This window comes from Anopheles coluzzii, chromosome X, assembly GCF_943734685.1.
Source record: "Anopheles coluzzii chromosome X, AcolN3, whole genome shotgun sequence".
NCBI classification, from domain to species: Eukaryota; Metazoa; Arthropoda; class Insecta; order Diptera; family Culicidae; genus Anopheles; species Anopheles coluzzii.
In genome coordinates, this window is record NC_064669.1 from 20,353,682 (window position 1) to 20,378,743 (window position 25,062).

General features: G+C 39.2%; 2 protein-coding genes across 3 annotated transcripts in view; one reads left to right on the forward strand and one right to left on the reverse strand.

The window, feature by feature from the left end:
- LOC120955849 (uncharacterized) overlaps positions 1 to 5,883 on the forward strand; it is a 271,175-nt gene extending 265,292 nt beyond the window's left edge. The window contains exons 2-5 of one of the 2 annotated variants that reach the window (XM_049606662.1): positions 3,420 to 3,554; positions 3,641 to 4,064; positions 4,129 to 4,436; positions 4,516 to 5,883. In XM_049606662.1, the coding sequence (XP_049462619.1) occupies positions 3,425 to 3,554; positions 3,641 to 4,064; positions 4,129 to 4,436; positions 4,516 to 5,702 (2,049 nt within the window). In that variant the 5' untranslated portion in view covers positions 3,420 to 3,424 and the 3' untranslated portion in view covers positions 5,703 to 5,883. Of the gene's footprint in view, positions 1 to 3,224; positions 3,555 to 3,640; positions 4,065 to 4,128; positions 4,437 to 4,515 lie in introns of those variants that run through there. The other variant, XM_040377041.2, reaches the window with a different exon arrangement.
- Positions 5,641 to 7,625, reverse strand: LOC120955857 (uncharacterized). The gene is made up of 2 exons (XM_040377054.2): positions 7,306 to 7,625; positions 5,641 to 7,154 (listed from the first exon to the last, which is right to left on the reverse strand). Exons 1-2 carry the CDS (start codon positions 7,329 to 7,331, stop codon positions 6,062 to 6,064), a joined length of 1,119 nt encoding a protein of 372 aa, XP_040232988.2. The 5' UTR covers positions 7,332 to 7,625; the 3' UTR covers positions 5,641 to 6,061.
- Positions 7,626 to 25,062: the final 17,437 nt, after the last annotated feature.

A 25,062-nucleotide genomic window follows, 5' to 3' on the forward strand; every position in this document is an offset into this window, starting at 1 on the left:
TATCTCATCAATAGATCACCCACGAAGGGGCATAATCTAACTCCGGAAGAAGCTTGGAGTGGTCGCAAGCCTAACCTCACTCACATTCGTGTGTTTGGATCAAAAGCGATGGCACACATTCCAAAGCAAAAGCGATTGAAATGGGATAGGAAGTCTAAGGAAGTAATACTCGTAGGATATGACGAAACTGCTAAGGCATATAGGCTTTATGATCCTGAAAGGAAAGACGTTATGAGAAGTCGCGACGTTATTTTCATAAACGAATGTAGTAGTCACAATCAAGAGATACTCCCAGACAGTGAACAAACCCGAAATACGTTTGTTAGTTTAGATTATGATCCTACACTTTCCGATAACCTGGTTGAAACATCTCAAACGCAACATACAGAAACTTTAAGACGTAGTGAAAGGCCTCACAAGTTACCAACACGTTACAACGACTATGTAGGACCAGAAATAGCAGTTCGTTGTATTTCTGGTGTAGACCATGAAACTGAGACCCTTGTTGATCCTCCAGATTTACATGGATTAGTTGCGAATCATACAACCAGCCAAGCCATAATGCATGATCCACGTACTGTAAATGAAGCTTTACATAGTGAAGATGCTAGTAAGTGGCGAGAGGCAATGGATGAGGAATACCAATCACTCCTTGATAACAACACCTGGGACTTAGTCAAGTTACCAACCGATTCTAAACCAATAGGTTGTAAATGGGTTTTTAAAACCAAAGTAAATGAGGATAACAATACAACTCGTTACAAAGCTAGACTAGTTGCGCAGGGATTTACACAAAAATTCGGAACAGATTATGATGAGATATTTTCTCCAGTAATGAAACAGACTACTTTTAGAGTACTGCTAACTGTAGCTAGCCAGAAAAATATGATCGTTAAACACGTTGATGTAAAGAATGCTTATCTTAATGGAGATTTAGCAGAGACCATTTACATGAAACAACCCGAAGGGTACGCTATAGGCGATAAAGACACGGTATGTCGATTAAGGAGGAGTTTATACGGATTGAAACAGTCCGCGCGTGTTTGGCACCAAAAGGTCGATTCTACTTTCAAAGCAATAGATTTTGTACAATGTAATTCAGATCCTTGCCTTTACACAAGAAAGCACGGACAAGCTTTTGCTTATGTACTGGTATACGTTGATGATTTGATAATCATAACTCAGACAAATAGTGAATTTGAAGCTATTTTGGAACATCTGAAAAACAACTTCAAAATGACCAATTTAGGGGATATTCATCATTTCCTAGGTATTGAAATTGAAAAGGATGAGCAAGGATACAAGTTAGGACAATCTGGATACATTCAAAAACTTGCGAAAAGATTCAACCTGGAATATGCCAAAATGACTCCGGTACCCATTGAATTAGGCTACTTAAAGCAGAAGGAGGAGGATTGTGAGCCACTTCCAGATAACAAAAATTATCTTAGTCTCATTGGAGGTCTGCTTTACATAGCCGTGCACACTAGACCAGATATCGCTATTGGTACATCAATATTAGCTCAAAAATCCAGTAAACCAACTCAACAGGATTGGATAGAAGCGAAAAGAGTTTTGCGATATTTGATAGCAACTATTGATCATAAGTTGCAGCTAGGTTCAACAAACCAACAAGTACAAATGTACGTAGATGCCGATTGGGCAAGTGACTCCAACTCAAGAAAATCTAACTCCGGTTTTCTAATCCTGTTAGGTGGAGGAGTTGTTGCATGGGGTTCTCGAAAACAAACCTGCGTTGCTTTAAGCTCTACCGAGGCCGAATTCGTAGCATTAGCTGAAGGTTGTCAGGAGCTTATATGGGTTAGACGATTGTTAGAAGAAGTAGGACTAGAAATTAAAGAGCCTATAGAAGTATTTGAGGACAATCAAAGTTGCATTAAAATGGTTAATAGTGAACGTATAGAGCGACGTAGCAAGCATATCGAGACACGTTATTTCTTTGTGCGCGATTTGCAGCAAAAGGAAGTCATTAATATCAGATACTGTCCTACAGAAAACATGTTAGCAGATTTGTTGACGAAGCCGCTTGCGCGTATTAGACTAAGTAAATTGCGTCAAGAAATAGGGCTGGTTACGATTTAGGAAAGCCAGTTCGAGGAGGAGTGTTGGTTGAAGCGAACTGTCATTGTAGGTTAGTTGGGTCGAACTGTCATTTGACAGATGTTGGGTATTGTCCAACCCGAAAGCATGAACTATTGTATACACTTGTAAATAAACTCTCACTCTATTATCTGAACTCGAACCATCCAGACGTGTGTTTCCAATAAATTTGTTAAGAAAATGCTTGCGTATACTTTGGTTCTTATCAATAGGCCAATGCACTTCCTTTGCTTCATCCAAACCCGCAGGGATTTCCGATGACGGTCCAGCTTCTTCCATGTCAATGGGTGCAATTTTCCATTCCTCGGATTCCGCTGGCGTTTTGTGCACATCACTTCTCCTGACCGACATTTTGTTGAGCTATTTGCGCCGACAATACTTTTTACGATGCTGCTCTTCAAAATGACTGCGAAGCGATCTCACCAACACTTCCAAACAGGTACAGCCTGACGACACGTACACGCACACCAATGTATCTTTTCCTAAAAATTGTCCGCGTCTAATACAGCATACCCGATAGTAAGCTGAATTTGCACAATATCACACTCAATTGTATGATATTCAACAAAGTATCCTCTAACAGGAACTGTCTTCAAATTATCACCATAGATAATAACAACAAGATAAAACTCCACACGAACAAGGCGCATACAACGAAAGGAACACCTATGAACAACGCATACGATAATGCTCGACTGTTCACAAAGGCGTACGACTGTTCACGAAAGATCACCATAGATCACGATTTTCAAACGATATCCGGATTTGAAGGACCAAAATGTTAATTGAAATAAGCGAAATGATTCCAACTCTAATGCGGCACTGTTCTGTGGGTTTTTTACGATGTTTTATTTGCGATCAACTTTCTGCATGTGCTCTGTTCTCGATCTCCTAGCGAACACACACTCACACAACGCTTCGGCTTGTGGTTTGACAGTTCAAAAACGCGGTAATCTGTCAGCGCGCAGGTTGCGTCACTCGGTGGCTGTCAGCGGCCATGATGCCAAGCATTCTTAACAATACACGTTAATTCATAGTCTAGGGTCTTCACGTCACGCTTATCTTTGTAATATCCCAAGTAGAAATTGTCAGGCGAAATGTGGGCAAAACAGGGGGGGAAGGGTAAAAATCTGCTCGATCCGTGTGGAAGAGCATCAAATGTATGGTGGTGTGTGTAAACGTCAAGAGTTGCGGGTGCATTTTCAAATCAAAACAAACTGGTGTTGGAAACGGATGAAAGTGATTTCTTTTGCTTCGAACTTAAAGTTGCTTTTTTATTTGTTTTGCATAAAACCAAGTGAAAATGGATACGTCCAAACGTTTGAAGAAAAGTGGAGTGGCGAGCAAGCGTGCCAAAGCAATTTGGGAGCGCTTTGAAAAGGAATGGGAAGAGGAAAATCTTCCGGGAACAAGCAGCGGTGTCGATCAACAAGGTAAGTTATGTTTGTGTTAAAACAATGAAATATGAAAAACGCAAGCAGAGCAATAATTTGTTATTTAATATTATTACACATTACAGCTTCATCATACGGGAATGTGCAGCCGGATGCCGTGGAAGTTGCCGATATACCCATGGAATCAGAAGCAGCGGATTACGTTTCTGATGACGATGAAGACGCTGATTGCTCGGTGTTGGAAGACGATTGGAGTGAAGGCGAATTGGAGGACGAAGTCAATGAGGATGAGTATTTTGATGCTGATGAAGCCCCCGAAGGCAATGCTTATGCTAGCAGGCTTAGGATATGGGCTTTAACTCATAAAATAACGCATTCTGCATTGAGTGATTTGCTGGTGTTGACTCGTGAAACTACAAATATTTCTCTTCCTAGGTGTGCAAAGACGTTACTGAAGACTCCGAAACAGGTGGAGAGACATTTTACGGCCGTTGGAGAAGGGCAGCTTTGGTACCAAGGAATACAAAGCACTCTCCAACAATATTATCGGTAAGAATAATATGACTGTTTGGAATGAACATGTGGTAATTTTTGGTTTACTTTTTCTTTCTAGATCTGTACCACCAGTCATCAGATTGATAGAAGCTAATATCGCGGTAGATGGACTTCCGATGCATAATAGTGGACCAACGCAGCTATGGCCTATATTAATGCACATAGTTAATCTACCAGCACTGCCAATCATGGTGCTGGGTGTATTTTGTGGTGCGACAAAACCGAGCTGTTTGGAAGGGTTTCTCCGGCCTTTAGTGGATGATATCAACCGCGTACTGGTGCAAGGCATTGATGTTAACGGAATTATCATCGACTTTCGCCTGAAAGCTATTGTCGCAGATACACCAGCTCGTGCGTTCATCAAAGGTAAGAATGATACAATAAGAAACTTGAGAATTTTCAAAGAGAAGTAGAGAGTAACAGCAAATTTATTATATATTTTTAGGAGTAACGTATCCTCCTGGGCTGGAAGCATGTATAAAGTGCAAAATAGTTGGCAGCCATGACGGAACCAAAACAATATATGAAGGAACAGCTGAAGTTCGGACCGACAAAGAATTTAGAAACGGAGACTACGTGAAACACCAAAAATATTACACGCCATTATTAGATATAGATGAAGTAGACATCGTAACACAAACAACGATAGCCGATGACCTTCACTTGTTCGCACTAGGAATAGAAAAAAAATTACTTAAAGGTTTTACAACTGGTGCTTTACACCCTTTTCCGAAGTGGTCAAAACAGGAGCAGTTAGAAATTTCAAATATTTTAGTCAGGATCGAATACCCATCAGAGATACATCGTAAGCCTAGGGCATTAAAATATTTAGGATTTTGGAAGGGGTCCGAATTGTCAGCATTTTTATATCACGTTAGCATACCTTTGTTAAAAAACAGAATATCAGATCTAGCCTATGAGCACCATAAACTTTTTTTCATTGCGGTAAATTTATTCTCATCAAGATTATTTGAACAATATTGGAAATATGCTGGTCAGTTGCTCGAACAATTTGTATTAGAATATAGCACAGTTTATAGTCGAACACATTTAACAATTAACGTTCATAATTTACTACATGTAGCAGCAGATGTTGAAAATTTCGGGCCTCTTCCATTTTTATCAACTTATCGTATTGAGGACAAGTTAGGCTTTATGAAAAACTTAGCTAGAACAGGACATAGAACTTTAAACCAGATAGTGTGTAGATTAATAGAACTAACACAATTAGAGGCAGCAGATGCAAGGAAAAAGGATGATACAGTGTATCCATCACTAAAGGTAAAAAAAGATGAGGTAATTTTGTTGGTCAAACCAAAATTTATGTTAAGAAAGGGCAATAGAAATGGATGGTTTTTAACACAGGAGGATCAGATAGTAAGGTATTGTACTGCAGAAAAGTCATCAGGATCATATTTTATAGAAGGACGATTCTTAAAAGAGAAACAACTAACTTTTAGCCAACCATGTAGCTCGGCGATAATTTATAACTTTACAGCTAGGGTAGAAGATTTATCACAGGAAATAGTCAGGGTAGAATTAAAAGAAATTAAATGCAAGCTAGTGGCAGTTAGTTTAGATCAGGGTAATACATTTTATTTCAGTCCTCTTTTACATACACTTGAAAGTTAGATCATAATTAAAATATGTAAGCTGTTAGGTTTAGAATAGGTAGTTAAGGTTTAAGTTTAGGTAAATATTTTTATTAGTTTATTTTTTTATTAGTTTTGTATTAAAATGAGTAGAATAAAGTTGCCGAGTATGCCCGGGATAAGGCAAAATGCAAGGAGGAAATGCCTTAAGAACTAGAACAGATTGTTGGTATTTCATATATAATTTTTACCCATTAAATTCATAAACGTTTACTCCTACATAGTTCATATCACAACTTGAATCACAGCTAATATTCCAACTGTATAAATGCCTAAATCATTAATTCAATAAAACACTTATATATATACTTAACTTATACATATATACATAATTCTTTTCTATAATTCTTTTTTACGTTTCACCGTATGTCGCAACCCTTTCACTAAACTTCGTGCTTTTCCGTGATTTAGCTTATCAACTAGAAAAGTCTTCACTGTTTCGTGTGAAACCGTAGCTGTGTCATCTATAAAGCTAGTGCCTCCTACGAATTTAAATAAACTTATAATATAGACGTATTTTTCTAATGGAATCTTGGCTTCCGGAAACCCAACACCTGTCCAACTAAACTTGGAAAAAAAATCGCGATCGAATAACAAATCTAGTGTTATCGATAGTCTTTCTTGGACATTGTCGGTCCCTTTTAATGCACTTAACAAAAGGCAAATCGTCTTTGCCATGTATAAACTTTCATGTTTCAATTTTCTCTCCATTTCTTCTAACATGTCGAGAGTTTCCATTTTTTTGATTAGCGGATTCCTTTCCGAATTTGAGTCTTTGTTGCAGAGATTGTCTAAAACTAAGTTCGTCACAAATTGTGTGTGACAAGCTACTTTGGACAGAATGTTCAACTGTTTTTCAATACGATCCAACTGTGTTAAATTTTCAGTTGGATTGAGTTTTCTGTTGGGCTCAGGAAGGGACACAGAACAAGATCGTGGTGGTAAGGTAGGAGGATGCGATGCACTTTCGGTGTTAACCGGGACTTTTGGAAGAAACGTGATATTCTGAACTGGACTAGAATTTGGCATCATTAAGGAAGAGGATCGTGGTGGTATGGTGGGCGAGTTTAATTTGAAAGTATTATTCGGATCGGAAGCGGGAGTGCTTATGGCTCGAAAGGAAATGGATTGCACCGGAAAGCTTTGCGTGGACAAGGATGTGGTTCGAGGGGGTGCGATGGGAAAAGGAATTGGTGAGGCTATGTTCGTTTTTAAGATTAATTGAGGATTTGGTCGGGGCAATGAGGAGGATCGTGGTGGCACGGCAGGAGGTAGGGAATTTTGATGATTCTGGGATGGATAAGTAGGGCACTTTTCATTTTTAAGTAGAGCTGATCCGGTTGAAATTGCTGCTTCAAGTTTTTTGCTCGACGGTTTGACTGGGATGGTGTCGCCTAGTTTTTCCTCAACATTATTGTTGAAATCCATTTTCCTAAAAGCATATGCAAATGTATTACTTTTATTAGCTCCCTAACGCTTCTCAAGCAAAACCGCGGGATAGTCAAGCTGTAACGCGGTGAGCTGTTCAATCAAAGGGTTTGCGTTCAATTCACCGTAAGTACACAAATTTACACAATACTAACCTGAATAATATGTCTCCTTCTCTCATTCACAGTACAACAAGCGAAGAAAGTAACAGATATACTGCAAGTAGGCGGTGGCGCGGCAGAGATGATGTTGAGGCACAAGCTTGTGTGAATTGAACGAACAGAATGTTTACAATCCACACATAACCCAACTTTTTGCCTGTTTTCAAGCCATCAGAACGAACTGACAGCGAGTCTCAATGTGTGCGTGTCATCGTGTTCATTTGCGCTTGTGTGCGTGCAATCTGGACCCCCCGTTAAGCTGAAATCGGTTGTGTGTCATTAGAAAAATGAAAAAAACTGCTCGATTTTTCTACTTGGGATACCATCAGTGTTGATTTTATCTGATGCCAAGCGCATGTTACATTATTTGCGTTTAGTACGTCGGAAGCTTCTCCGCGGACTTTTCTTCTGATTGTTCGTTCAACCAAATGGAACTGCAACGAATCGTCCGGAAGATCCTTATACATGATAAAAACATCTTCTACATCCGAGATCCAATTCATCAGTTCGTTTGGGTTTCCGTCAAAAATTGGAACGTCCCTCAAAAAGTCAGGGGTTTTCCCCATCTCTACAAAAGATCGTAGAACAATTTCGTAGTTGGGATTGGTTATTTTTGTTTTTTTTTAGCTTCCACTTTACTTTACACTGTCACAATTATAATTCACCGATCACTAATTAAACCGAGGCTTTGTATTGGTCACCAAAATATGGTTATTTCGGATTTTTTTGTTTGAATACTTACAGTAATTTTGAGTTGATCTCCATTGATGAAGTTTTCCGCGGGGGAAAGTTGGGCAGCTACAGCAGGGTTTCCTTTTTATTCCTTTCGACTACTGGGGGCCTGCTGGCAGCAATCGGGTGTTTACCACGGTGTCCCAAAATTCGCTTTGTCTTAATAATGGCTCCTTTGACCACAGATTTAACTACTGTTAATGTTAGGATTTTTTTGACTTATACACTTATACACCCGTTTAACTTCTTCAAGTCCCTATTCGGGCGCCAGTTATTTTTCTTTCTTCGATGCTAGAAAGAAGTGGACCTTTCGAGTGCTAGAAACCAACTGACTTTATTTTCCATTATTTGTTACCAACGCTTAATGTGACCGGTCGGCTAACGGTATCGATATGCATATATCGATCAGCATATCGATACCCAAGTTATTCAACCCGCCGCATCAGCAGTTTGATGCCGATGTGCTAATTCGCATAAATTTTCAAGATTATATGTCCGAGATATATATATATATATATATATATATATATATATATATATATATATATATATATATATATATATATATTTTGACAGATAAATATATCAAATCGGGCCGTTTGACAGATAAATATATGCGCAATCTGAGATTGCGCATCGTCTATTGCTACGGTAATGAAAAAGCATCCGAAGTATCAAGAGCAAGTAATGTAAAGTTGTTTTTCTTCTTCATACTTCATAATCCATGGATTCCATATTCGTATGGATTATGTTTCGGGTAAAACACTAATAATAATTTACGATTATTATCAATGTAAGCAGGTGTAATATGTTCAACGAAGAAAGAATTTCAGTTTCAATAAGTGAAGGGTGAATGAAGTGAAAAAAGTATTGCAGGCTGTCCCCGAGATACGCAGGTAATGCGTGTAAATGGTGTTGAGTCAAGTAGCTTTTTAACCCTGTGAGCGTTTCTACATACACCGAGACTGCAGGTGAGAGATGGCTGTGAGAGAATTGACAACCGGTTTCTCACGCCGGTGTGTGTAGAAGCTCTGAAAAGCGCCGAGATGAGACTTTTAAAATGATGTTGAAAAAATCCATTTTAATCGCTAAAATGAAGTCAAAAAAGTTTCTTTTATTTTTTAATAATATTTGTGGTGTTTGGCAGCCCTGCACTTTAATCAGTGACGTGCAGGTTCAGAGTCTGAAGTCAGAACTTCAGACAGCTCCGACAACGTCAATCTGTCAAAGCGACAAACCGCATGAAGGTGAAATAAACGGGCATTAGACAGAAGACAACCAAACGGTGTGGTCATCATTTCTATATCACAAGCTATTTCGGCATTTGATACAAAATGGTAGAATCTGCAGAAATTCGCTTTGTGGATGTCGTAAAGCCCTTTACAGGCGATGGTGATATCGTCGGATGGCTGGATCGCTTTGATAGGGCTGCAGAATTGCGCAAAGTGAAAAATGTTGCAGAACTGTTGCCGCTGTTTTTAGATGGCGGAGCAGCCCTGGTGTACGATCGCTTGAGCGATGAGAAGAAGAAAGATTCAGAGGCAATAAAGGTGGCGCTCAGAAAAGCCTTTGGTCCGGATCCGGCTGAATCTTACGCATCGTTCATTGGCGCACAGTGGGCTGGCGAACCACCCGAACAGTTCCACCAAAAGTTATGCCGTTTAATGAAAGACGCAGGCATCAAAGGCGACGAGGTGTTACGTGCACAATACTGCCACAGGTTGCCCTTGTCGGTCAGAAGCGCGCTGCATGCGATGATAGAAAATTTGACCGACACCGAGAAGCTTCTAGATGCGACGCGATCTCTTCTCCGCGAGTACGGGAAGCGGCAAGCAGATGAAAGAGTGCGCGTGAACGACAACATGGCGGCAGCAGCTATTGTTAACCGGCAGTGTACAGGGCAACAACAAGGAGAAACAATGCAGGTATGCCCGCGATGCGGGGGACAGCATTCGGCAAAAAAGTGTAAAACTCCAAAGCAACCACCTCTATGCTGGACGTGTGGGCAGGTAGGGCATTTTCGGCGTAATTGCCCTGCGGGAAACGGACAAGGGAGTTCTACGGCGCCAGCGTATCTCCCACGACATGCTTAGAGGCGCTGCCTATTGTTCGAGTTGCCGTAAACGGTGTACAAGCGCGGGCCCTTATCGACACTGGCTGTGGAAAATCGATCATCTCGCCCCGGTTCTCCACATCTACGGCGTTTGGACCGCTCGCAACGATAGTAACAATTAATGGAGACAGGGTTTCTTGCCAAGGTTATGAACGTGTACTGGTCGAATGTTCTGGAATGTCAACCCGCATCGAGTGTCTTGTTTTGGACAAGCTGGTCGATGGCGTTGATGTAGTGCTTGGAATGGACGCGATAGAATTGTTCGGTGGCGTAATGATTACGAGCACCGAAATTTTTCTGGGAACCACTACTGCGATCTGGAGACAAAGTCGTGCGCTAACCTCGAAGCCATCGTGTGGTGCAGCATGTGGAGCGGTGCCAACAGCAGTGATAATAGACGATAGAGATTTTGAGGCGAGCTTTGACGGGAAAGAGTGGACTGCACGGTGGAAATGGAAAAAAGACCCTGCGGTGCTGAGAAACACTACCGCTAGTTACGGCAGCGTTGATGATCCTGTAAAGAAAGATCGGTTCGATGAAGAGGTTCAAACATGGATTGAGAATGGTTGGCTGCGACCATGGAAGTCACAGGTATACGGTAGGCTGCCACTCATGGAAGAACAACCGAATAAGAACAAGATTAGACCGGTTCTTGACTATCGTGAGCTTAACAGCTTTGTTCAATTGAACCCTGGATTGGATGCTCCTGCCTGCGATGAAACGATTCGAAGGTGGCGGAGAATGAAGGGACCCTTAAAGTTGGTGGACCTGCGATCTGCCTATCTTCAGGTACGGATCGATCCTAGCCTCTGGGACTTTCAACAGGTATGTTTCAAAAACCGATCTTATTGCTTAACAGGCTTGGGCTTTGGGTTGAGTAGCGCACCAAAAATCATGAGTAAAATAGTTGAATACGTACTATCTCAAAATGATAAAATCAGACGAGGTACTGGTAGCTACATTGACGATATTATTGTGGATGAAAGTGTTGTCTCAGCAGGCGAAGTTGTCAACCACCTGAAGCGATATGGGCTAGAAGCGAAGCCACCAGTACATTTGCATGGAGGGCGAGTTCTTGGGCTAGAACTTAGCGAGAACGAAAGGCAAGTGTTGTTTCGTCGAGGGAATGATTTGCCGACTTTCCCTGATCACGAGTTGACGAGGAGGGAATTTTTCTCTGTGTGTGGACGCCTGGTGGGACACTACCCAGTGGCTAATTGGTTGTGCGTCGCGTGCAGCTTCTCGAAAAGGCATTGTCAGGGGCAGCGATGGGATGATGGTGTTGGAGAAAAGGCAATGATGATCCTACGGGAAATATTAGAAAGAGTGCAACGCGATGATCCGGTTAGAGGTTGTTGGATGGTGCCACCAGATGCTGTGGAAGGCATTGTTTGGTGTGACGCTAGCTCTGTAGCATACGGTGTAGTCTTGGAAATAGGTGGCAAGATAGTAGAAGACGCAACGTGGTTGCGAAAAGAAGCAGATGCTGGCCATATTAACATTGCGGAGCTAGACGCGGTGATGAGAGGAATCAACCTTGCACTGAAATGGGGCTTGAGTAAGCTGAAAGTGATGTGTGATTCGGCTACTGTGGTTAGCTGGCTTCGATCGGCCTGTGATTTGGGACCAAGAGCCAAGGTTTCAGGTGCTTCAGAGATGTTGATCAGAAGACGTTTGGGCACAATACGAGAACTCATGAACGAATATGCACTGGAGTTGAACGTGATTTTTGTTCAGTCTGAAAAGAACAAAGCAGATGCCTTGACGCGAGTGAAAAAATCATGGCTCACTAAACCGATCACACGTGAGTTACACGTGGCGTGCGCAGCAAACGTGAAGAGGTTGCATGAACAGCATCATTTTGGCGTAGATCGTTCACTCTATCTGGTAAGACTGGTAAATCCAACAATAAATAGAAATGAAATATCGCAGTGCGTACGCGAATGCATACAGTGTCAATCTATCGACCCAGCACCGACCACACACGAGCAAGGTGATCTCGAAGTAAAAAGAATATGGCAACGATTAGCTGTAGACGTAACTCACTTTGAATCAAGTAAATATCTTGCAATAGTAGATTTTGGACCAGGACGATTTGCGATATGGCGCGAAATAAAAACAGAGAGTGGCTCAGAAATAAGTCAGGTGTTGGAAGGAGTATTTCGTGAAAGAGGACCTCCTGATGAATTGCTAATGGATAACGGATTAGCATTCCGCTCTAGATATGTCGAACTGCTGTGTAGAAACTGGAATGTAGTGAGGCGATATAGAGCAGCTTATCGCCCATCCGGTAATGGTATTGTCGAACGTAACCATCGAACAATTAAAAGAATAGCTGCCAGAAGTGCCACGTCACTTCTCCAGGCCGTGTTTTGGTACAATCTGGCGTCGGATTGTAGTCGAGAGGAATCTCCAGCAGTTGCCATCTTCCGTTACAAATGGAGACATCCTTCGGCAAAACCTCGAGAGCCTTCAGAAAAAGGCGTCGAGGAATGCCCCTTCAAGCCAGGAGATTCAGTATTCGTTAAGCCAACCCAAGTAACCTGTACAACCAAATGGAAGCCTGGTACAGTGACCGGTGTCATATCAAGAAACACTGTAGAGGTGGAAGGCACGCCGAGACATGTGCTTGACATTCGAAGAGCTCCGAGTACATACGGGGGAAGAGACTTTCTGACAACCTCACACATTGCCTTACCATCATCTGCAGCTGAGGACGAGATAGATCTCTTTCTTGATGCGAGGTCAAACCCGAATGATTCTATAGACGCTTATGTCGAAGTTGATGAGGAGCAAGAGGAAACAAGCGTTGAGCAATATGCTGAAATTCCTGCTCAGTTTGATGAGCAGCCCATAGAAGTGAATGAAGGTCGACCGGTGCGGAACCGACGGCCGCCACAGGCACTGGCAGATTTTGTTGTAGACATTAAGTGATGAGAACATCATGGGGGCGTGTGGTGTTTGGCAGCCCTGCACTTTAATCAGTGACGTGCAGGTTCAGACAGCTCCGACAACGTCAATCTGTCAAAGCGACAAACCGCATGAAGATGAAATAAACGGGCATTAGACAGAAGACAACCAAACGGTGTGGTCATCATTTCTATATCACAATATTTCTACGATTATTAGACGGCAAAAATGCAAACTATAATTGATCGATCGCTATAAACTGCCAATTCAATTTTTTCTCAGCTCCATCGTTCTTTGCATGCCGAGGAGAATTCTCTCACTGAAAATGCTGTCAGTCGCTGTCAAAGCATGCTGTCAGTTATTTTCTCAGCTGCATTCTCGGTGTATGTAGAAACGCTCTATGGGAGAAACGGGTCGGAGTCGCTTATGGTTTCTCACACCTACTGATCTATCGGGTCGACCCGAACTCGCTGCACTCTCGGGTCAAACTGAACCTACTGTGGCCCGACCCGACCCGAACTCGTTGCACCAACGGGTCGGAGTCGCTTAAGCTTTCTCGCACCTACCGGAGTCGTTGCACCCACTGAACCTACTTGTACCTTTCGGGTCGATCCGAACTTCTCCGGGTCGCTTACGGATGGCTCCGACCCGATAGGTTCGGGTCGACCCGCCCATCACTAGTATGTAGTTAAATACTTTCGCGCACTTTTATTGTTCTATTCGTATTGACATGCCTTGTCACAAAATGCGTACACGCCAGTGCTGCCAGACTTGCAGAAGCACACCCCTCACTCGTTGACAGCAGGGATACCAGCCATCACAATTAAATTTGCTTATGGGACAAAAATGTCCCATATGGCGGTACTAGGATAAAAAGATTTTTTTAAAGAACCATATGGAATACAATTATTTTTATTAGCGCATTCCAGATCACTCTCAGCCTCCGACCTGTTCGGACGTGTTCGGTAATAGTGCGATATAGTTTATCTTCTGAGAGAGAAAAACACCAAAAGAGAAACATTCCAGTTAAATTACGCAAACGCCTAGGCGCTCGGCCACCCGAGATGGCCCCGCGAAAGAGAAACGTCGCTCGTCGTGGAGGCTCAACGTACTCGCTGTCCCGTTTTCATAGTATGGGTCAGCGTGCAAAACCAGAGTACGCACCTCAGGTGTCGCTCAATAACGCATACGACATCCTAAGTGAAGACGAAGAAGCCCCGTCATCGCATGTACAACCACTACAACCAAGCACGAAAAAACATCGCGTACCTCCGATCATAGTGACAGGTACGACAGTAGGAAACGTCCATCGACTGATCGTCGCTACAGGTGTAGTGCACTACTACACAAACACCTCTACAAAAGGTATAAACGTTAGCGTATTAGATACGAACGATTTCAATTTAGTGGTAGAATCGTTCAAGAACAACAAAATCAACTTCTTCACGGACCAACTACCAGAAGAACGCACAACAAAAGTGGTCATTTTTGGCCTGCCTGAAATGCCGATAGACGATTTACTCCCAGCTCTAGGAGAATGTAAAATCAACCCCACTACAGTGAAGAAGCTACCAATACGTAAAAAACGATACGATGACCAGGCAATGTATTTGTTACATTTTGCCAAGGGCTCAATTACGTTAGGCGAACTAAAACAGGTGCGCTACGTAAATCACCATAGAGTGTATTTTGAATACTACTCACACAAAGCAGGCCCAATACAGTGTAGAAATTGTCAGCAATATGGGCATGGAGAAGCAAACTGTTTCCGTGTACCGGTATGTGTGAAGTGTGCTGAGCCACATGCGTCTAACATGTGCCCTCTGAGCAAAACAACTACCAATCCAGACGGCAAAATAGCACCGGCTAAACTTCGATGTGCAAATTGCGGAGAACATCATACCGCTAGCTTCCACGGATGCCCTGCCCGTAAGGTTAACAAACCCACGACAAGATCAGCTCCCAAACCAAGTTTTCAATTAACTAGTGAAAGTTTCCCATCGCTACCACAGGTTAGTCGCACAAACACGAACTATCGTAACTCTACGAGTTACGCAAACCAGCTCAATAATAATGAAAACAATAAGTCTAACCTTAGTGACATTAACCTAGATGAAATAGGACAGATTGTGGAGGATGTGTTTGTACATCTATCAAAGTGCAAATCTAAGAAAGACCTAATTTCTGTGATAGTCCAAATCACAGCTAAATACTGTTTCAAAGATGTATAGTGTAGATAAATTTCGAATATTATATTGGAATGCCAATAGCATTACTAACAAGCAAACCGAGTTTTTCAACTATCTATTGAAGGAAAATATTATGATATCAGCTATCTGTGAAACATTCCTAAAACCAAATATTAGATTCTCACATCCCAATTACTCGATATACAGATTTGATAGAACAGTAGGCGAGAAAGGAGGTGTTGCAATCATAATTTCTAAGCAATTAAATCACGAAGTTTTACAACTGCCTAAACTAAAGAAGATAGAGGCTGTTGGTATTAGTGTATCAACGCAAGCTGGTAAATTTAATGTTGTATCTGTTTATAATCCTGGATCCAATTCAGACTGCAATAGTTTTAGACGAGACATTATAGCTCTATGCAATATTCCAGGAAAATTTATAATTTGTGGAGACTTTAACGCGCGGCACCAGCTGTGGAATTGTGTAAAGTCAAATAGGATGGGAAAAACCCTTTTTGAAGAAGTACAAAAAGGAAATTTTTCAATTTATCATCCGCAGAGCCCAACTTATTATCCGTGTGATGCTAAGCGCTCACCATCCTTGATCTTGCTATTACAAACATTCACCATGATTTTTCTGCATTTCAAACTATCACGAATTTTGACTCCGATCATCTTCCAGTTGGTTTTGAAGTTAGTTCATCAAAAATATATGTCCATAATCATCAAAGCATTCCGGATTACCAACACGCAAATTGGAAAGAGTTTAGAAAATTCGTTGATAGTAAGTTAAATGTTACTAATACAAATTTGCAAATAATAACAGATCATTCACAAATTGATTTATTAATTGAATACTTTACCAACTTAATAAGTAATGCACATGACTTATCGGTCCCATTAAAAACACCTGACCACTATAAAATAATCCTTCCCGACATAATTTTAAATAAAATTAAACAAAGAAACTTGATCAGAAAACAATGGCAGAGAAATAGAAGGTGTTTATATCTTAAATCTTGGTACAACGCTTTAGCTAATGAAATCAAGAACGACATTAAAAAAACTCGCAACACTGCATGGCAGAGTAATTTATCCAAAATGAACAAAGGCAAAAACAATGATAGACTCTGGAAATTCGTAAAAATAATGAAATCCGATTGTAAAATTATCCCTCCCCTAAGATCCAATGATAAAGCATACTTAACTGACAAAGAAAAATGTGAAGCTATCAAAACAAATTTTGAAAAAGCGCATAACATCACCCACTCACAAAAAAGTTCAATAGAAAATCAAGTGAACCAAACAATGCATGCTTTTAAAGCCCGGCAACTCTTGGTACCAAATACAGACCCAACTCTATTTTGCAAGCCCAAACATATTCAAACCATAATAAAAAAACTAAAAACAAAAAAATCTACCGGTTGTGATAAAATCAACAACCGCTGTTTAAAACAACTTTCTAAGAAGGCAATTATCTACCTATCATTTATATTTAATTGCTGCTACAAATTAAACTATTTTCCTAATGCCTGGAAAACTGCAAAAATAGTCCCAATTAAAAAACCCAACCAAGATCCTAGTAATCCAGCAAACTATAGGCCAATAAGCTTACTAAGTGGCTTATCAAAAATTTATGAAAAACTTATAGGTAAACGCATCTTAACACATGTTCAAAACAATAACATCATTCCATCATATCAATTTGGATTCCAAAAAGGTCTTTCAACCACAGATCAATTGAACCGATTAACAAAAACAGTTAAAGTGCAACGATGCCTAAAGAAATCAACAGGATTAGTACTTCTCGATCTAGAAAAAGCCTACGACACCGTGTGGCACCAAGGTCTAATTTATAAGCTTATTCAATTAAAATTTCCTCCCAAAGATATTCTCTTGATTGAATCCTTTCTCTTAAACCGAAAGTGTATAATTCAAGTGAAATCAAAATACTCAGAGCCATACACCCCCCCTGCCGGTTTACCACAGGGCAGCGTTTTGTCACCTTGCTTGTTCAACATTTTCATATCGGATATTCCCCCAATGAAATCAGCAAAACGTTTTGCTTTTGCTGACGATTTTGCTATATCGTCCTCAGCCCGTTACCCTAGGACTATATTACAAAACTTAAATCATGGCATTAAAAAATACAGGCGGTCCCCGAGATACACGGTACCTCTTATACGCGGATTCGGAGATACACGGTTTTCTAAATTTGACAGTTCTTTGAGAAAATTGTACTGTTTTGACACATCAATTGTAAATTGCCAAATAATTTCCGTTTCGATCCAATGTTAAAAACTTTTTAAAAATGTTTAAAACTGTTATATTCAGTCAGGATCATAACAAATAATTCATAAAATGACTAAAACCGCCCCCTACTTGCAAAATTACACGAAAATTTGTGATATTTTAGCTGGAAATCACGAGATTCGACTTACGCGGAAATTCGAGATACGCGGTATTTTGCGGCCGTTTTCGGTCCCCATTAACCGTGTATCTCGGGGACCGCCTGTACGTTGGTTATTGCACTAAATGGAAACTAAAACTAAATGAAAATAAGACAGAGGCTATATACTTTACCCGTTTCACAAGTGCCAGGAAAAAACCTAATACAAACCTAAAAATAAACAACTTGGAAATTGCATGGAGCAACAATGTAAAGTACTTAGGTATAAATCTTGATAAAAGGCTAACCTTCAAATACCACACTGAGCAAAAACAAATAAGTGGTGAAAAAGCAATGAAAGTATTGTACTGTTTTATAAACAGAAAATCAAAACTTAGCAGAAAGAACCAGTTTTTACTCTACAAAACAATCATTAGACCAATTATTGTGTACGCATCCCCAGTGTGGGGAAACTGTGCTAATTCTCATATTCAAATATTTCAGAACAAATGTCTAAAACGGATCCTTAATTTACCACCTTGGCATAGAACAACAGATGTACACAGACTAGCAAATTTACCGAGTTTGTTTGAATACATAAAAAATACTATGGCTAAATATAATGACAGACAACTAAGACTAAGGGAAACACAATGAACTACTTTAGACGTAAATAAAATAAGTTAGTATAAGTATTAATTAGAGAATAGTTAAATACCTAAGAACGTAGAATAATTCGTTAGTTACGTAAGAAGGAAATTTAAAAATAATAGAAAAATAAACAGGTACCAGGGTTTTTTGTCAATTTTTCCCAAAGGTTGGATCATCCTCCATAATCATCCCATAATAATTAATTTCAAAATGGCATAGCACAAGAAAGGAAATAGCTAGTATTGAGTTAAGGTGCGAATAATGGAATTAAGCGACCAGAACCAATGTAATGAATTGTGAAGAAAATTAAGTTTATGTATAAATAAATACTACTACTACTAACTCCTATTAGCGCATTCGAAAGATCGTTCAAAATAAATAAAAGTCAGAAAATTTCAATGGTTTGTCACGACGGCAAGCGGAATAACACACCTTTTTCGAGTACGATGGGACAAAAAAGTCCCATCGGCGGTTCTAGTGTTAAAGGGATCTGGTGATGGAATCTCCCTATACAAAACGAAGTAAGAGGTGACGCTCACGTCACGCTCACGTTACGCTCATAGGTGAAACGATTGCTCACTATAGGATCTTCCTGTACGAAAAAGTTACTCACTATAGAACGGTTTTGCTAACCAACTATGGGTGCTTGGATGATTTTTATTTCTTTGCGGTGTTTCCATTCTCCGAGGCAACAAGCAATGGTAGAGTGATTGAATCATTGAGGTATTCAAACTGAAAGACGTCATTGTTTTCTTTTACACACGTGTTGAAAGTGTATCAATAATTATCAAATTATTCCCAGTGATTCTAAATAATTCTGTGGTGGATATTCTACCTCGCTCCATCCGTTTTATCATGCGTAGTAGTGTTTTTGTGTAGTTCAAAACGTTTAAATAAAAAGACTTGCTTCGAACTATCATGTACCCAAGCGGAAATTTTCGGACGATAACTCATACACTCTCATAATTTGACAAGCAATATATGATTGTATGTGTGGTTCTTCCATTCGTAACATTTCGCTCTCCAAGCCAAGCGTTGAAGCAGGTTATGTGTATTTCTTTTTGTGTATTACGTTTAGTTTGCATCAGTTGTGTTCTTTCGTATCGTATCATTCATATAAATACCAACAATTTAAAAACTATTTAACCTCAAAATGTGTAACGCTAGACGTGCAATGAAGATAGCAAATATGCCATTGTACGCTGTTGTGGCTATGTGCCGAAAAAAGTCTGAATCTCGTACACTGTTTCGTTTGTCAAATCGTGCTCGAAATATCAATCGAAAAAACAGCCGAAAAGTGATATTTTCACTCGTTTGGGTATGTGCCGAAAAAAGTCTGAATCTCGTACACTATTTCGTTTGTCAAATCGTGCACGAAATATCAATCGAAAACACAGCCGAAAAGTGACTTTTTCACTCGCTTGGGTACTTGCTTCCTGTACCATCATCCAAATGCAGTCAAATGCTTGCTGGAAAGGATTGCGAAATTGTACGCTATGAACGTTGAACAATTACAATTTTTCATTGTAGATTAACCCAAAAAATGCGTGGTACAATGCAATATAGTGAAACCATCGGAGCTGCATAACTAGGACTAAGTGAACAACTTTAAAACATACATATAACGGGTTTATATTTCCCATGGATCGGGTCTCCATACGCAGATTGTTGGATAAGGCTCAGTACGAGTTATGTTAAACATTTGAAAAAAAACAAACATTGAATAATTGAATTTTCATATTTTGTAGCGGGTACACGGAGCTTAGTCCCGCGGCTGTGTCGTTACCAAAAGAAGGGCTTTATTCTCACTTCCTTCTATTCTTATAAACTATCCTAATCCTCTATCCTAATCTATAAACCTAACCTAGCTATAATAATTCCCAATTATTATGGGATCAAGGTTGCTACAATTTATTCATCCATTGAAAGTATATCTTGCGGGAAAAACAATTGTGTTCAGCAGTGGAATTACAACTGAACTGCACTGTAAAACTGAAATGAACAGCAACTCCTATTGGGAAAAGTAATGGGATAATAATATACACGGAATAAGGACATTCCTGGGTCAGGGGTTCTTTTTTATATGAGCACATGATGAAGCTACAAAGTTAAATGAAGTTAGTTTAATTGTTTTTATTAGCATTTAGCACTCCTGAATATTCATGGTTGCTTGATACACAAATAGTCTTGCAATATGGAAAAGTCGAAAAATATGGAAGGACTATAAACCGGGATCACAATAGGATGGAAGCCTGTACCAAGATAGCAACACGATCATAAAAAGTATCAGTAAATAGACATCAAAAGAGAGCAGGATTGCTTACCTACATGTTTGAATGAAAACATTTAAATGTGCCCTGCAGTTAGTATACAGGTCTTAGGTTCTGTTGCTTAAACCTGCAACCGGGCCAAATTAACTAGTCCAGAATCAAAGTGCATGTAGTCCAGGTGGTCTCATAGCATGTTATATAACCAAATTTGAATATCACTTTTTGACAGGATGGGTGAAAACTTCTGTTCAAACAAGCTTTCTGAAGGCATGACGAATACACAAAACACTCTTAAAATCTTCATTCAGAAACAGAAGCGATAAAAATCAGCCTTCTAAATTTATACACCTTGGGATAAGCCCATCTGTATATTATACCCACTTAGATAGCTGCTCGAAAACTGATATACAATGCAAAAAGCTGAGGCTGGAAATAGACGAACCGAGATCGTCGCGGTACCGCAAAATTCGCGCCTTGTTTATAACAGTTGTAGAACAGTAGAGCTGTCAAATCTTCCGCGCCTCCAATCGCGCTTGCTGTTTCGCAGAGATACCCAACTTCGGTATTGCTGAGATTTTCGCGGTAGCGCGAACCGATTATTTTTACTTTTCCTGGCGGATTTGTGTGAAAACTCTTGTCGAGAAATGAGTTTTGTATTTTATTTTACATAAACTATGTGAAATAAATAATTTGATTCGCAAATTGATAGAAAAATATTTCTTCTTGGCACATTCAATCGTCACCAGACCTCGGATGGTTCCATACACGAACCGCGATTATCTCGCCTCTCTGTCAGATTTTATAACATAATTGACAGATCAAGTCATACGCGATTTTCGCGGTACCGCGATATGATCTCGGTTCGTCTATTTCCAGCCTGACAGGCTGAAATTTCAGCCTACGAGCTTAAAACGGAAACGCCCCCATTGCACAATGGGCAGTTTAGAACAAATTTCGGGATAAAATTATTTTTGCAGAAATTGTTAGTTTTTATCGTTTGTAGTAAAGTGTTATGATAGTAAATAACATTTTATATGTAGTTTGCATCCATACCACCAGGTGGCGCTACATAAAATTGTATTTTAAGGGATTTTTGCTTTGTTTTTTATTTTGTGTTTTTTCTTGTATTTGTTGTTTCTAATGGTATAAACCATTTTAAAATATACCCTACCCGCAAATTTCCGTTAAATGCCTTCTAATCGCCTTGTAATCGCCGGCGAATTGAAGGCGATCAGCAGTGCATTTAGCAGTAATTAAATGCCTTTGAAATACGTGAATGAAAAATTTCACTTTTAATTTGAAATTGAAACTGTCAAAAGAAAACCTTACAAGCGTCTTCAGCACTGCACTGTTGTAGTGTTCCCAGATATGAGCGTGAGATTCGATAGCACGATTTACGTGTTATGTTCTCTTGCGTTAAGCTCTGAGTTATTTCACTTAATTAAAAATGGTCTGCATTATTCGGTTGTTAAAGACCAACCCGTTGAAAGATGTTAATATATCAAACTCATTTCGATAACTCTAAAAAAAGGAGAAAATGAAATACATATTTCTCCCATCCTGATAACGAAGGGTGAACATAGTGTATTTATTATGATTTTTAAAAAGGTATTATTTTAATTTTGCTTCACAAAAATTTTGTTTATATTAATTATAGCAAGAAAATATTAATAAAAATAGAAATAAGCAAAGAAAAAAGATCATAAAAATCAGGATTTGAACACATGCTTTCTCGGTTCGGAACCAAAAGCGTTGTCACTGCTCTATTTGGCAGTTACATTAGTAAGGGTGCAAAACCAGTATATAAACAAGCGAAGATGGCGGCAAGCTATCTGTTCTCGTTGAATCAAAAGGTTGAAATATTTCGAAGAGAACCCGTTACAGCCGTGAAAGTTTCGGTTGAAATCTTTATTCGCCTTCTAAGGCGACTAAGGCCTTAAATGCCTTCTGAATGCCTTCAAAGCCGTTTAATGCTGGTAGGGTACTGTGATGTTCCATAATATATGAACAAAACATAATAATTTAAACATAACATAAACATAAAATAAAAAATTGATGTTCTTGGTTTTACAACTATCTAAAAAATCAGAATTCAACTATAGCTACAAACAAAGTTTTACTTCATTTGTAAAGTTAAACCCTGTCTTTGTTTTAGTGTGTGTAGCTACTGATATTGAACTGGTTGACGAATCAGAGGAATACAGCTCATTATACAGAATGTCCTTCTGGATGCATGTTTTTTCTTGCAAAATATTATTTGTAGCATATTTCCTTCTATCCTTATATCTAGTTTGTCATGACTTTTGGGAGTTTCTTCTCCCAAAACGCCAATAGATGCTGGTGCATTCATAACGTTTTCGTGTTATGCGTATAATTTTAGAATTATTTTCCTTACATCCGTCTATAATCTGGAGCAGTACCAAAATGTATTTGGTTCTGATTTGCTTCATTATATTTAATAATAAAGTCAGCAATACGGCCGAAGCCGTTCTTTCTGAATAATAAATTTATTTATTTATTATTCGTGAATAATAAATAAAGTTAGGTTAGAATAGAAATTTACATATTAGATAAGCACATGAGCTGAAACTAAGATACACAGCTTCGTGATGGAAATTAAAGGTAATCAAAAGCACTTAGAATATATTTTTGTAGAATACACTAAATACGCTATACTAGGCACCTATGGAGCCGCCTAGTTACGCATGTGTCTGTTTTTAGAAAAAGTTGATGTGAAAAAACTTCAATAAAATTCGCGTTCGCAAACTTTCGCAGAATATTTCTGCACAGATTGATAGTATATATATTACACTATTATGTGACATATATGAGACAACGCCACTCTACGCCACTTCCATAATGGCATCAAGTTACAAATTAAAATGATGAAAATTTTCGGGAAGTTTTTTCACTTATTATCGTATATTTTTGCAAAAAATTAACTTAACTCAAAACCTTTAATATATTTTTTTTAATTCAGGAGTAACGGTCCAAAAAGGCCGTATTGCTTAATTTAATATATTTGTAAAGCTGACTAAATATCCTTTTTAAAATGTCTAAACTTATCAAAATTGGTTCATATTTGGAAAAGTTACAAAGGTTCAAAGTTTTCAAAAAAAGTGAAAATTTTTCTGCGTTTTTTTAACAAGTCTCGACTTTGAGAGGTCTTTTCTATGGAACCAGAAAAGATAAAGAGCTCATATTTGGCATTTTTCTTAGTTTAACCCTTAGTATTAAAACCTATTATTTGGAATTGCGCTATTACAAAGTTGATTTTTTGAATTTTATCCCGGCAAATGTCCATTGTGCATTGATGCAATATTCTGATGAAAACTAAATAAACTAATGCAGTCTCTATAACTATGCCTAGATTGGTTCAACTCACTACCGTTTTTAAGTTGTAGTTTTTCAAAGTTGACAGAATTTATTTGAAATGTAATATCTTAGACATATCCCAAGCGCCACAGATTAAGCTTAAACTGGTCAAATTTCGCCCTGGTTTGGTAGATAATTGCAGGGCTCGCCTAAGTTCTTTTCGTAACATCCCCCAGCCCGCTATTACATCCAATACGCTATTGGTCACCCTTTCTTATCTCTAATAGGGCAAGTTTAGCCGCCGGCCTTCTGAGGGTCCCTGTGTTTGTTGGCACCCAAGCTTGTCGTATCCGCCCGTCGGCTCCCGAAACCACTCGTTCTACTATCCCCCTCTTCCACCCATTCCTAGCGCCACCGTCGACTATCAGAACAATCGGGGCGACTATGGGCTTCGAACGACGAGATCCGTTCGCCGCGGTTGTCAGAAGGCGCTCACTTGACGCTCAGTTTTAAAATAACGTACCATTGAGAGACCGTAACAAGCACGTGAAAGAATGAGTTCTACCTGCCGGGGTCGAACGTTCCCGTTTGTATGGGGAGAAATCCGCGAGGTTTTGCGCTGCGGATTTGGAACGAATGTTGTTTTCAATGTATCGTTTTGCTTTAAATTTTGCTTAAAATGATTGGAGTGAATTGAACTTAGAGGTATGTAACATTTTGAAAATGTTTTGTGATCTATTTCCAATAAAAAAACATTTTCATCAGTTTTGAAAATGTATATAAAAACATGAAACATCGGAATATAAATAGATAGAAATAGATCGGAATATAAATATACATACAAATATCTATAAAAATATAGTAATATAAATTATATATATATATATATATATATATATATATATATATATATATATATATATATATATATATATATATATATATATATATATATATATATATATATATATACAGTAACGGACATTAAGATAGGACCCTTTTTTTTCAATGCACCGTGCACTTGTTTTGCCACGTTACTCGTGTTTGTGTGTGTGTATGTGTGTATTTGTGTGTGTATGTGTGTGTGTGAGTGTGTGTGTGTGTGTGTGTGTGTTTGTGTGTGTGTGTGTGTGTGTGTTAGTGTGTGTGTGTGTGTGTGTGTAGTAGTAGTAGAAAGTGAGT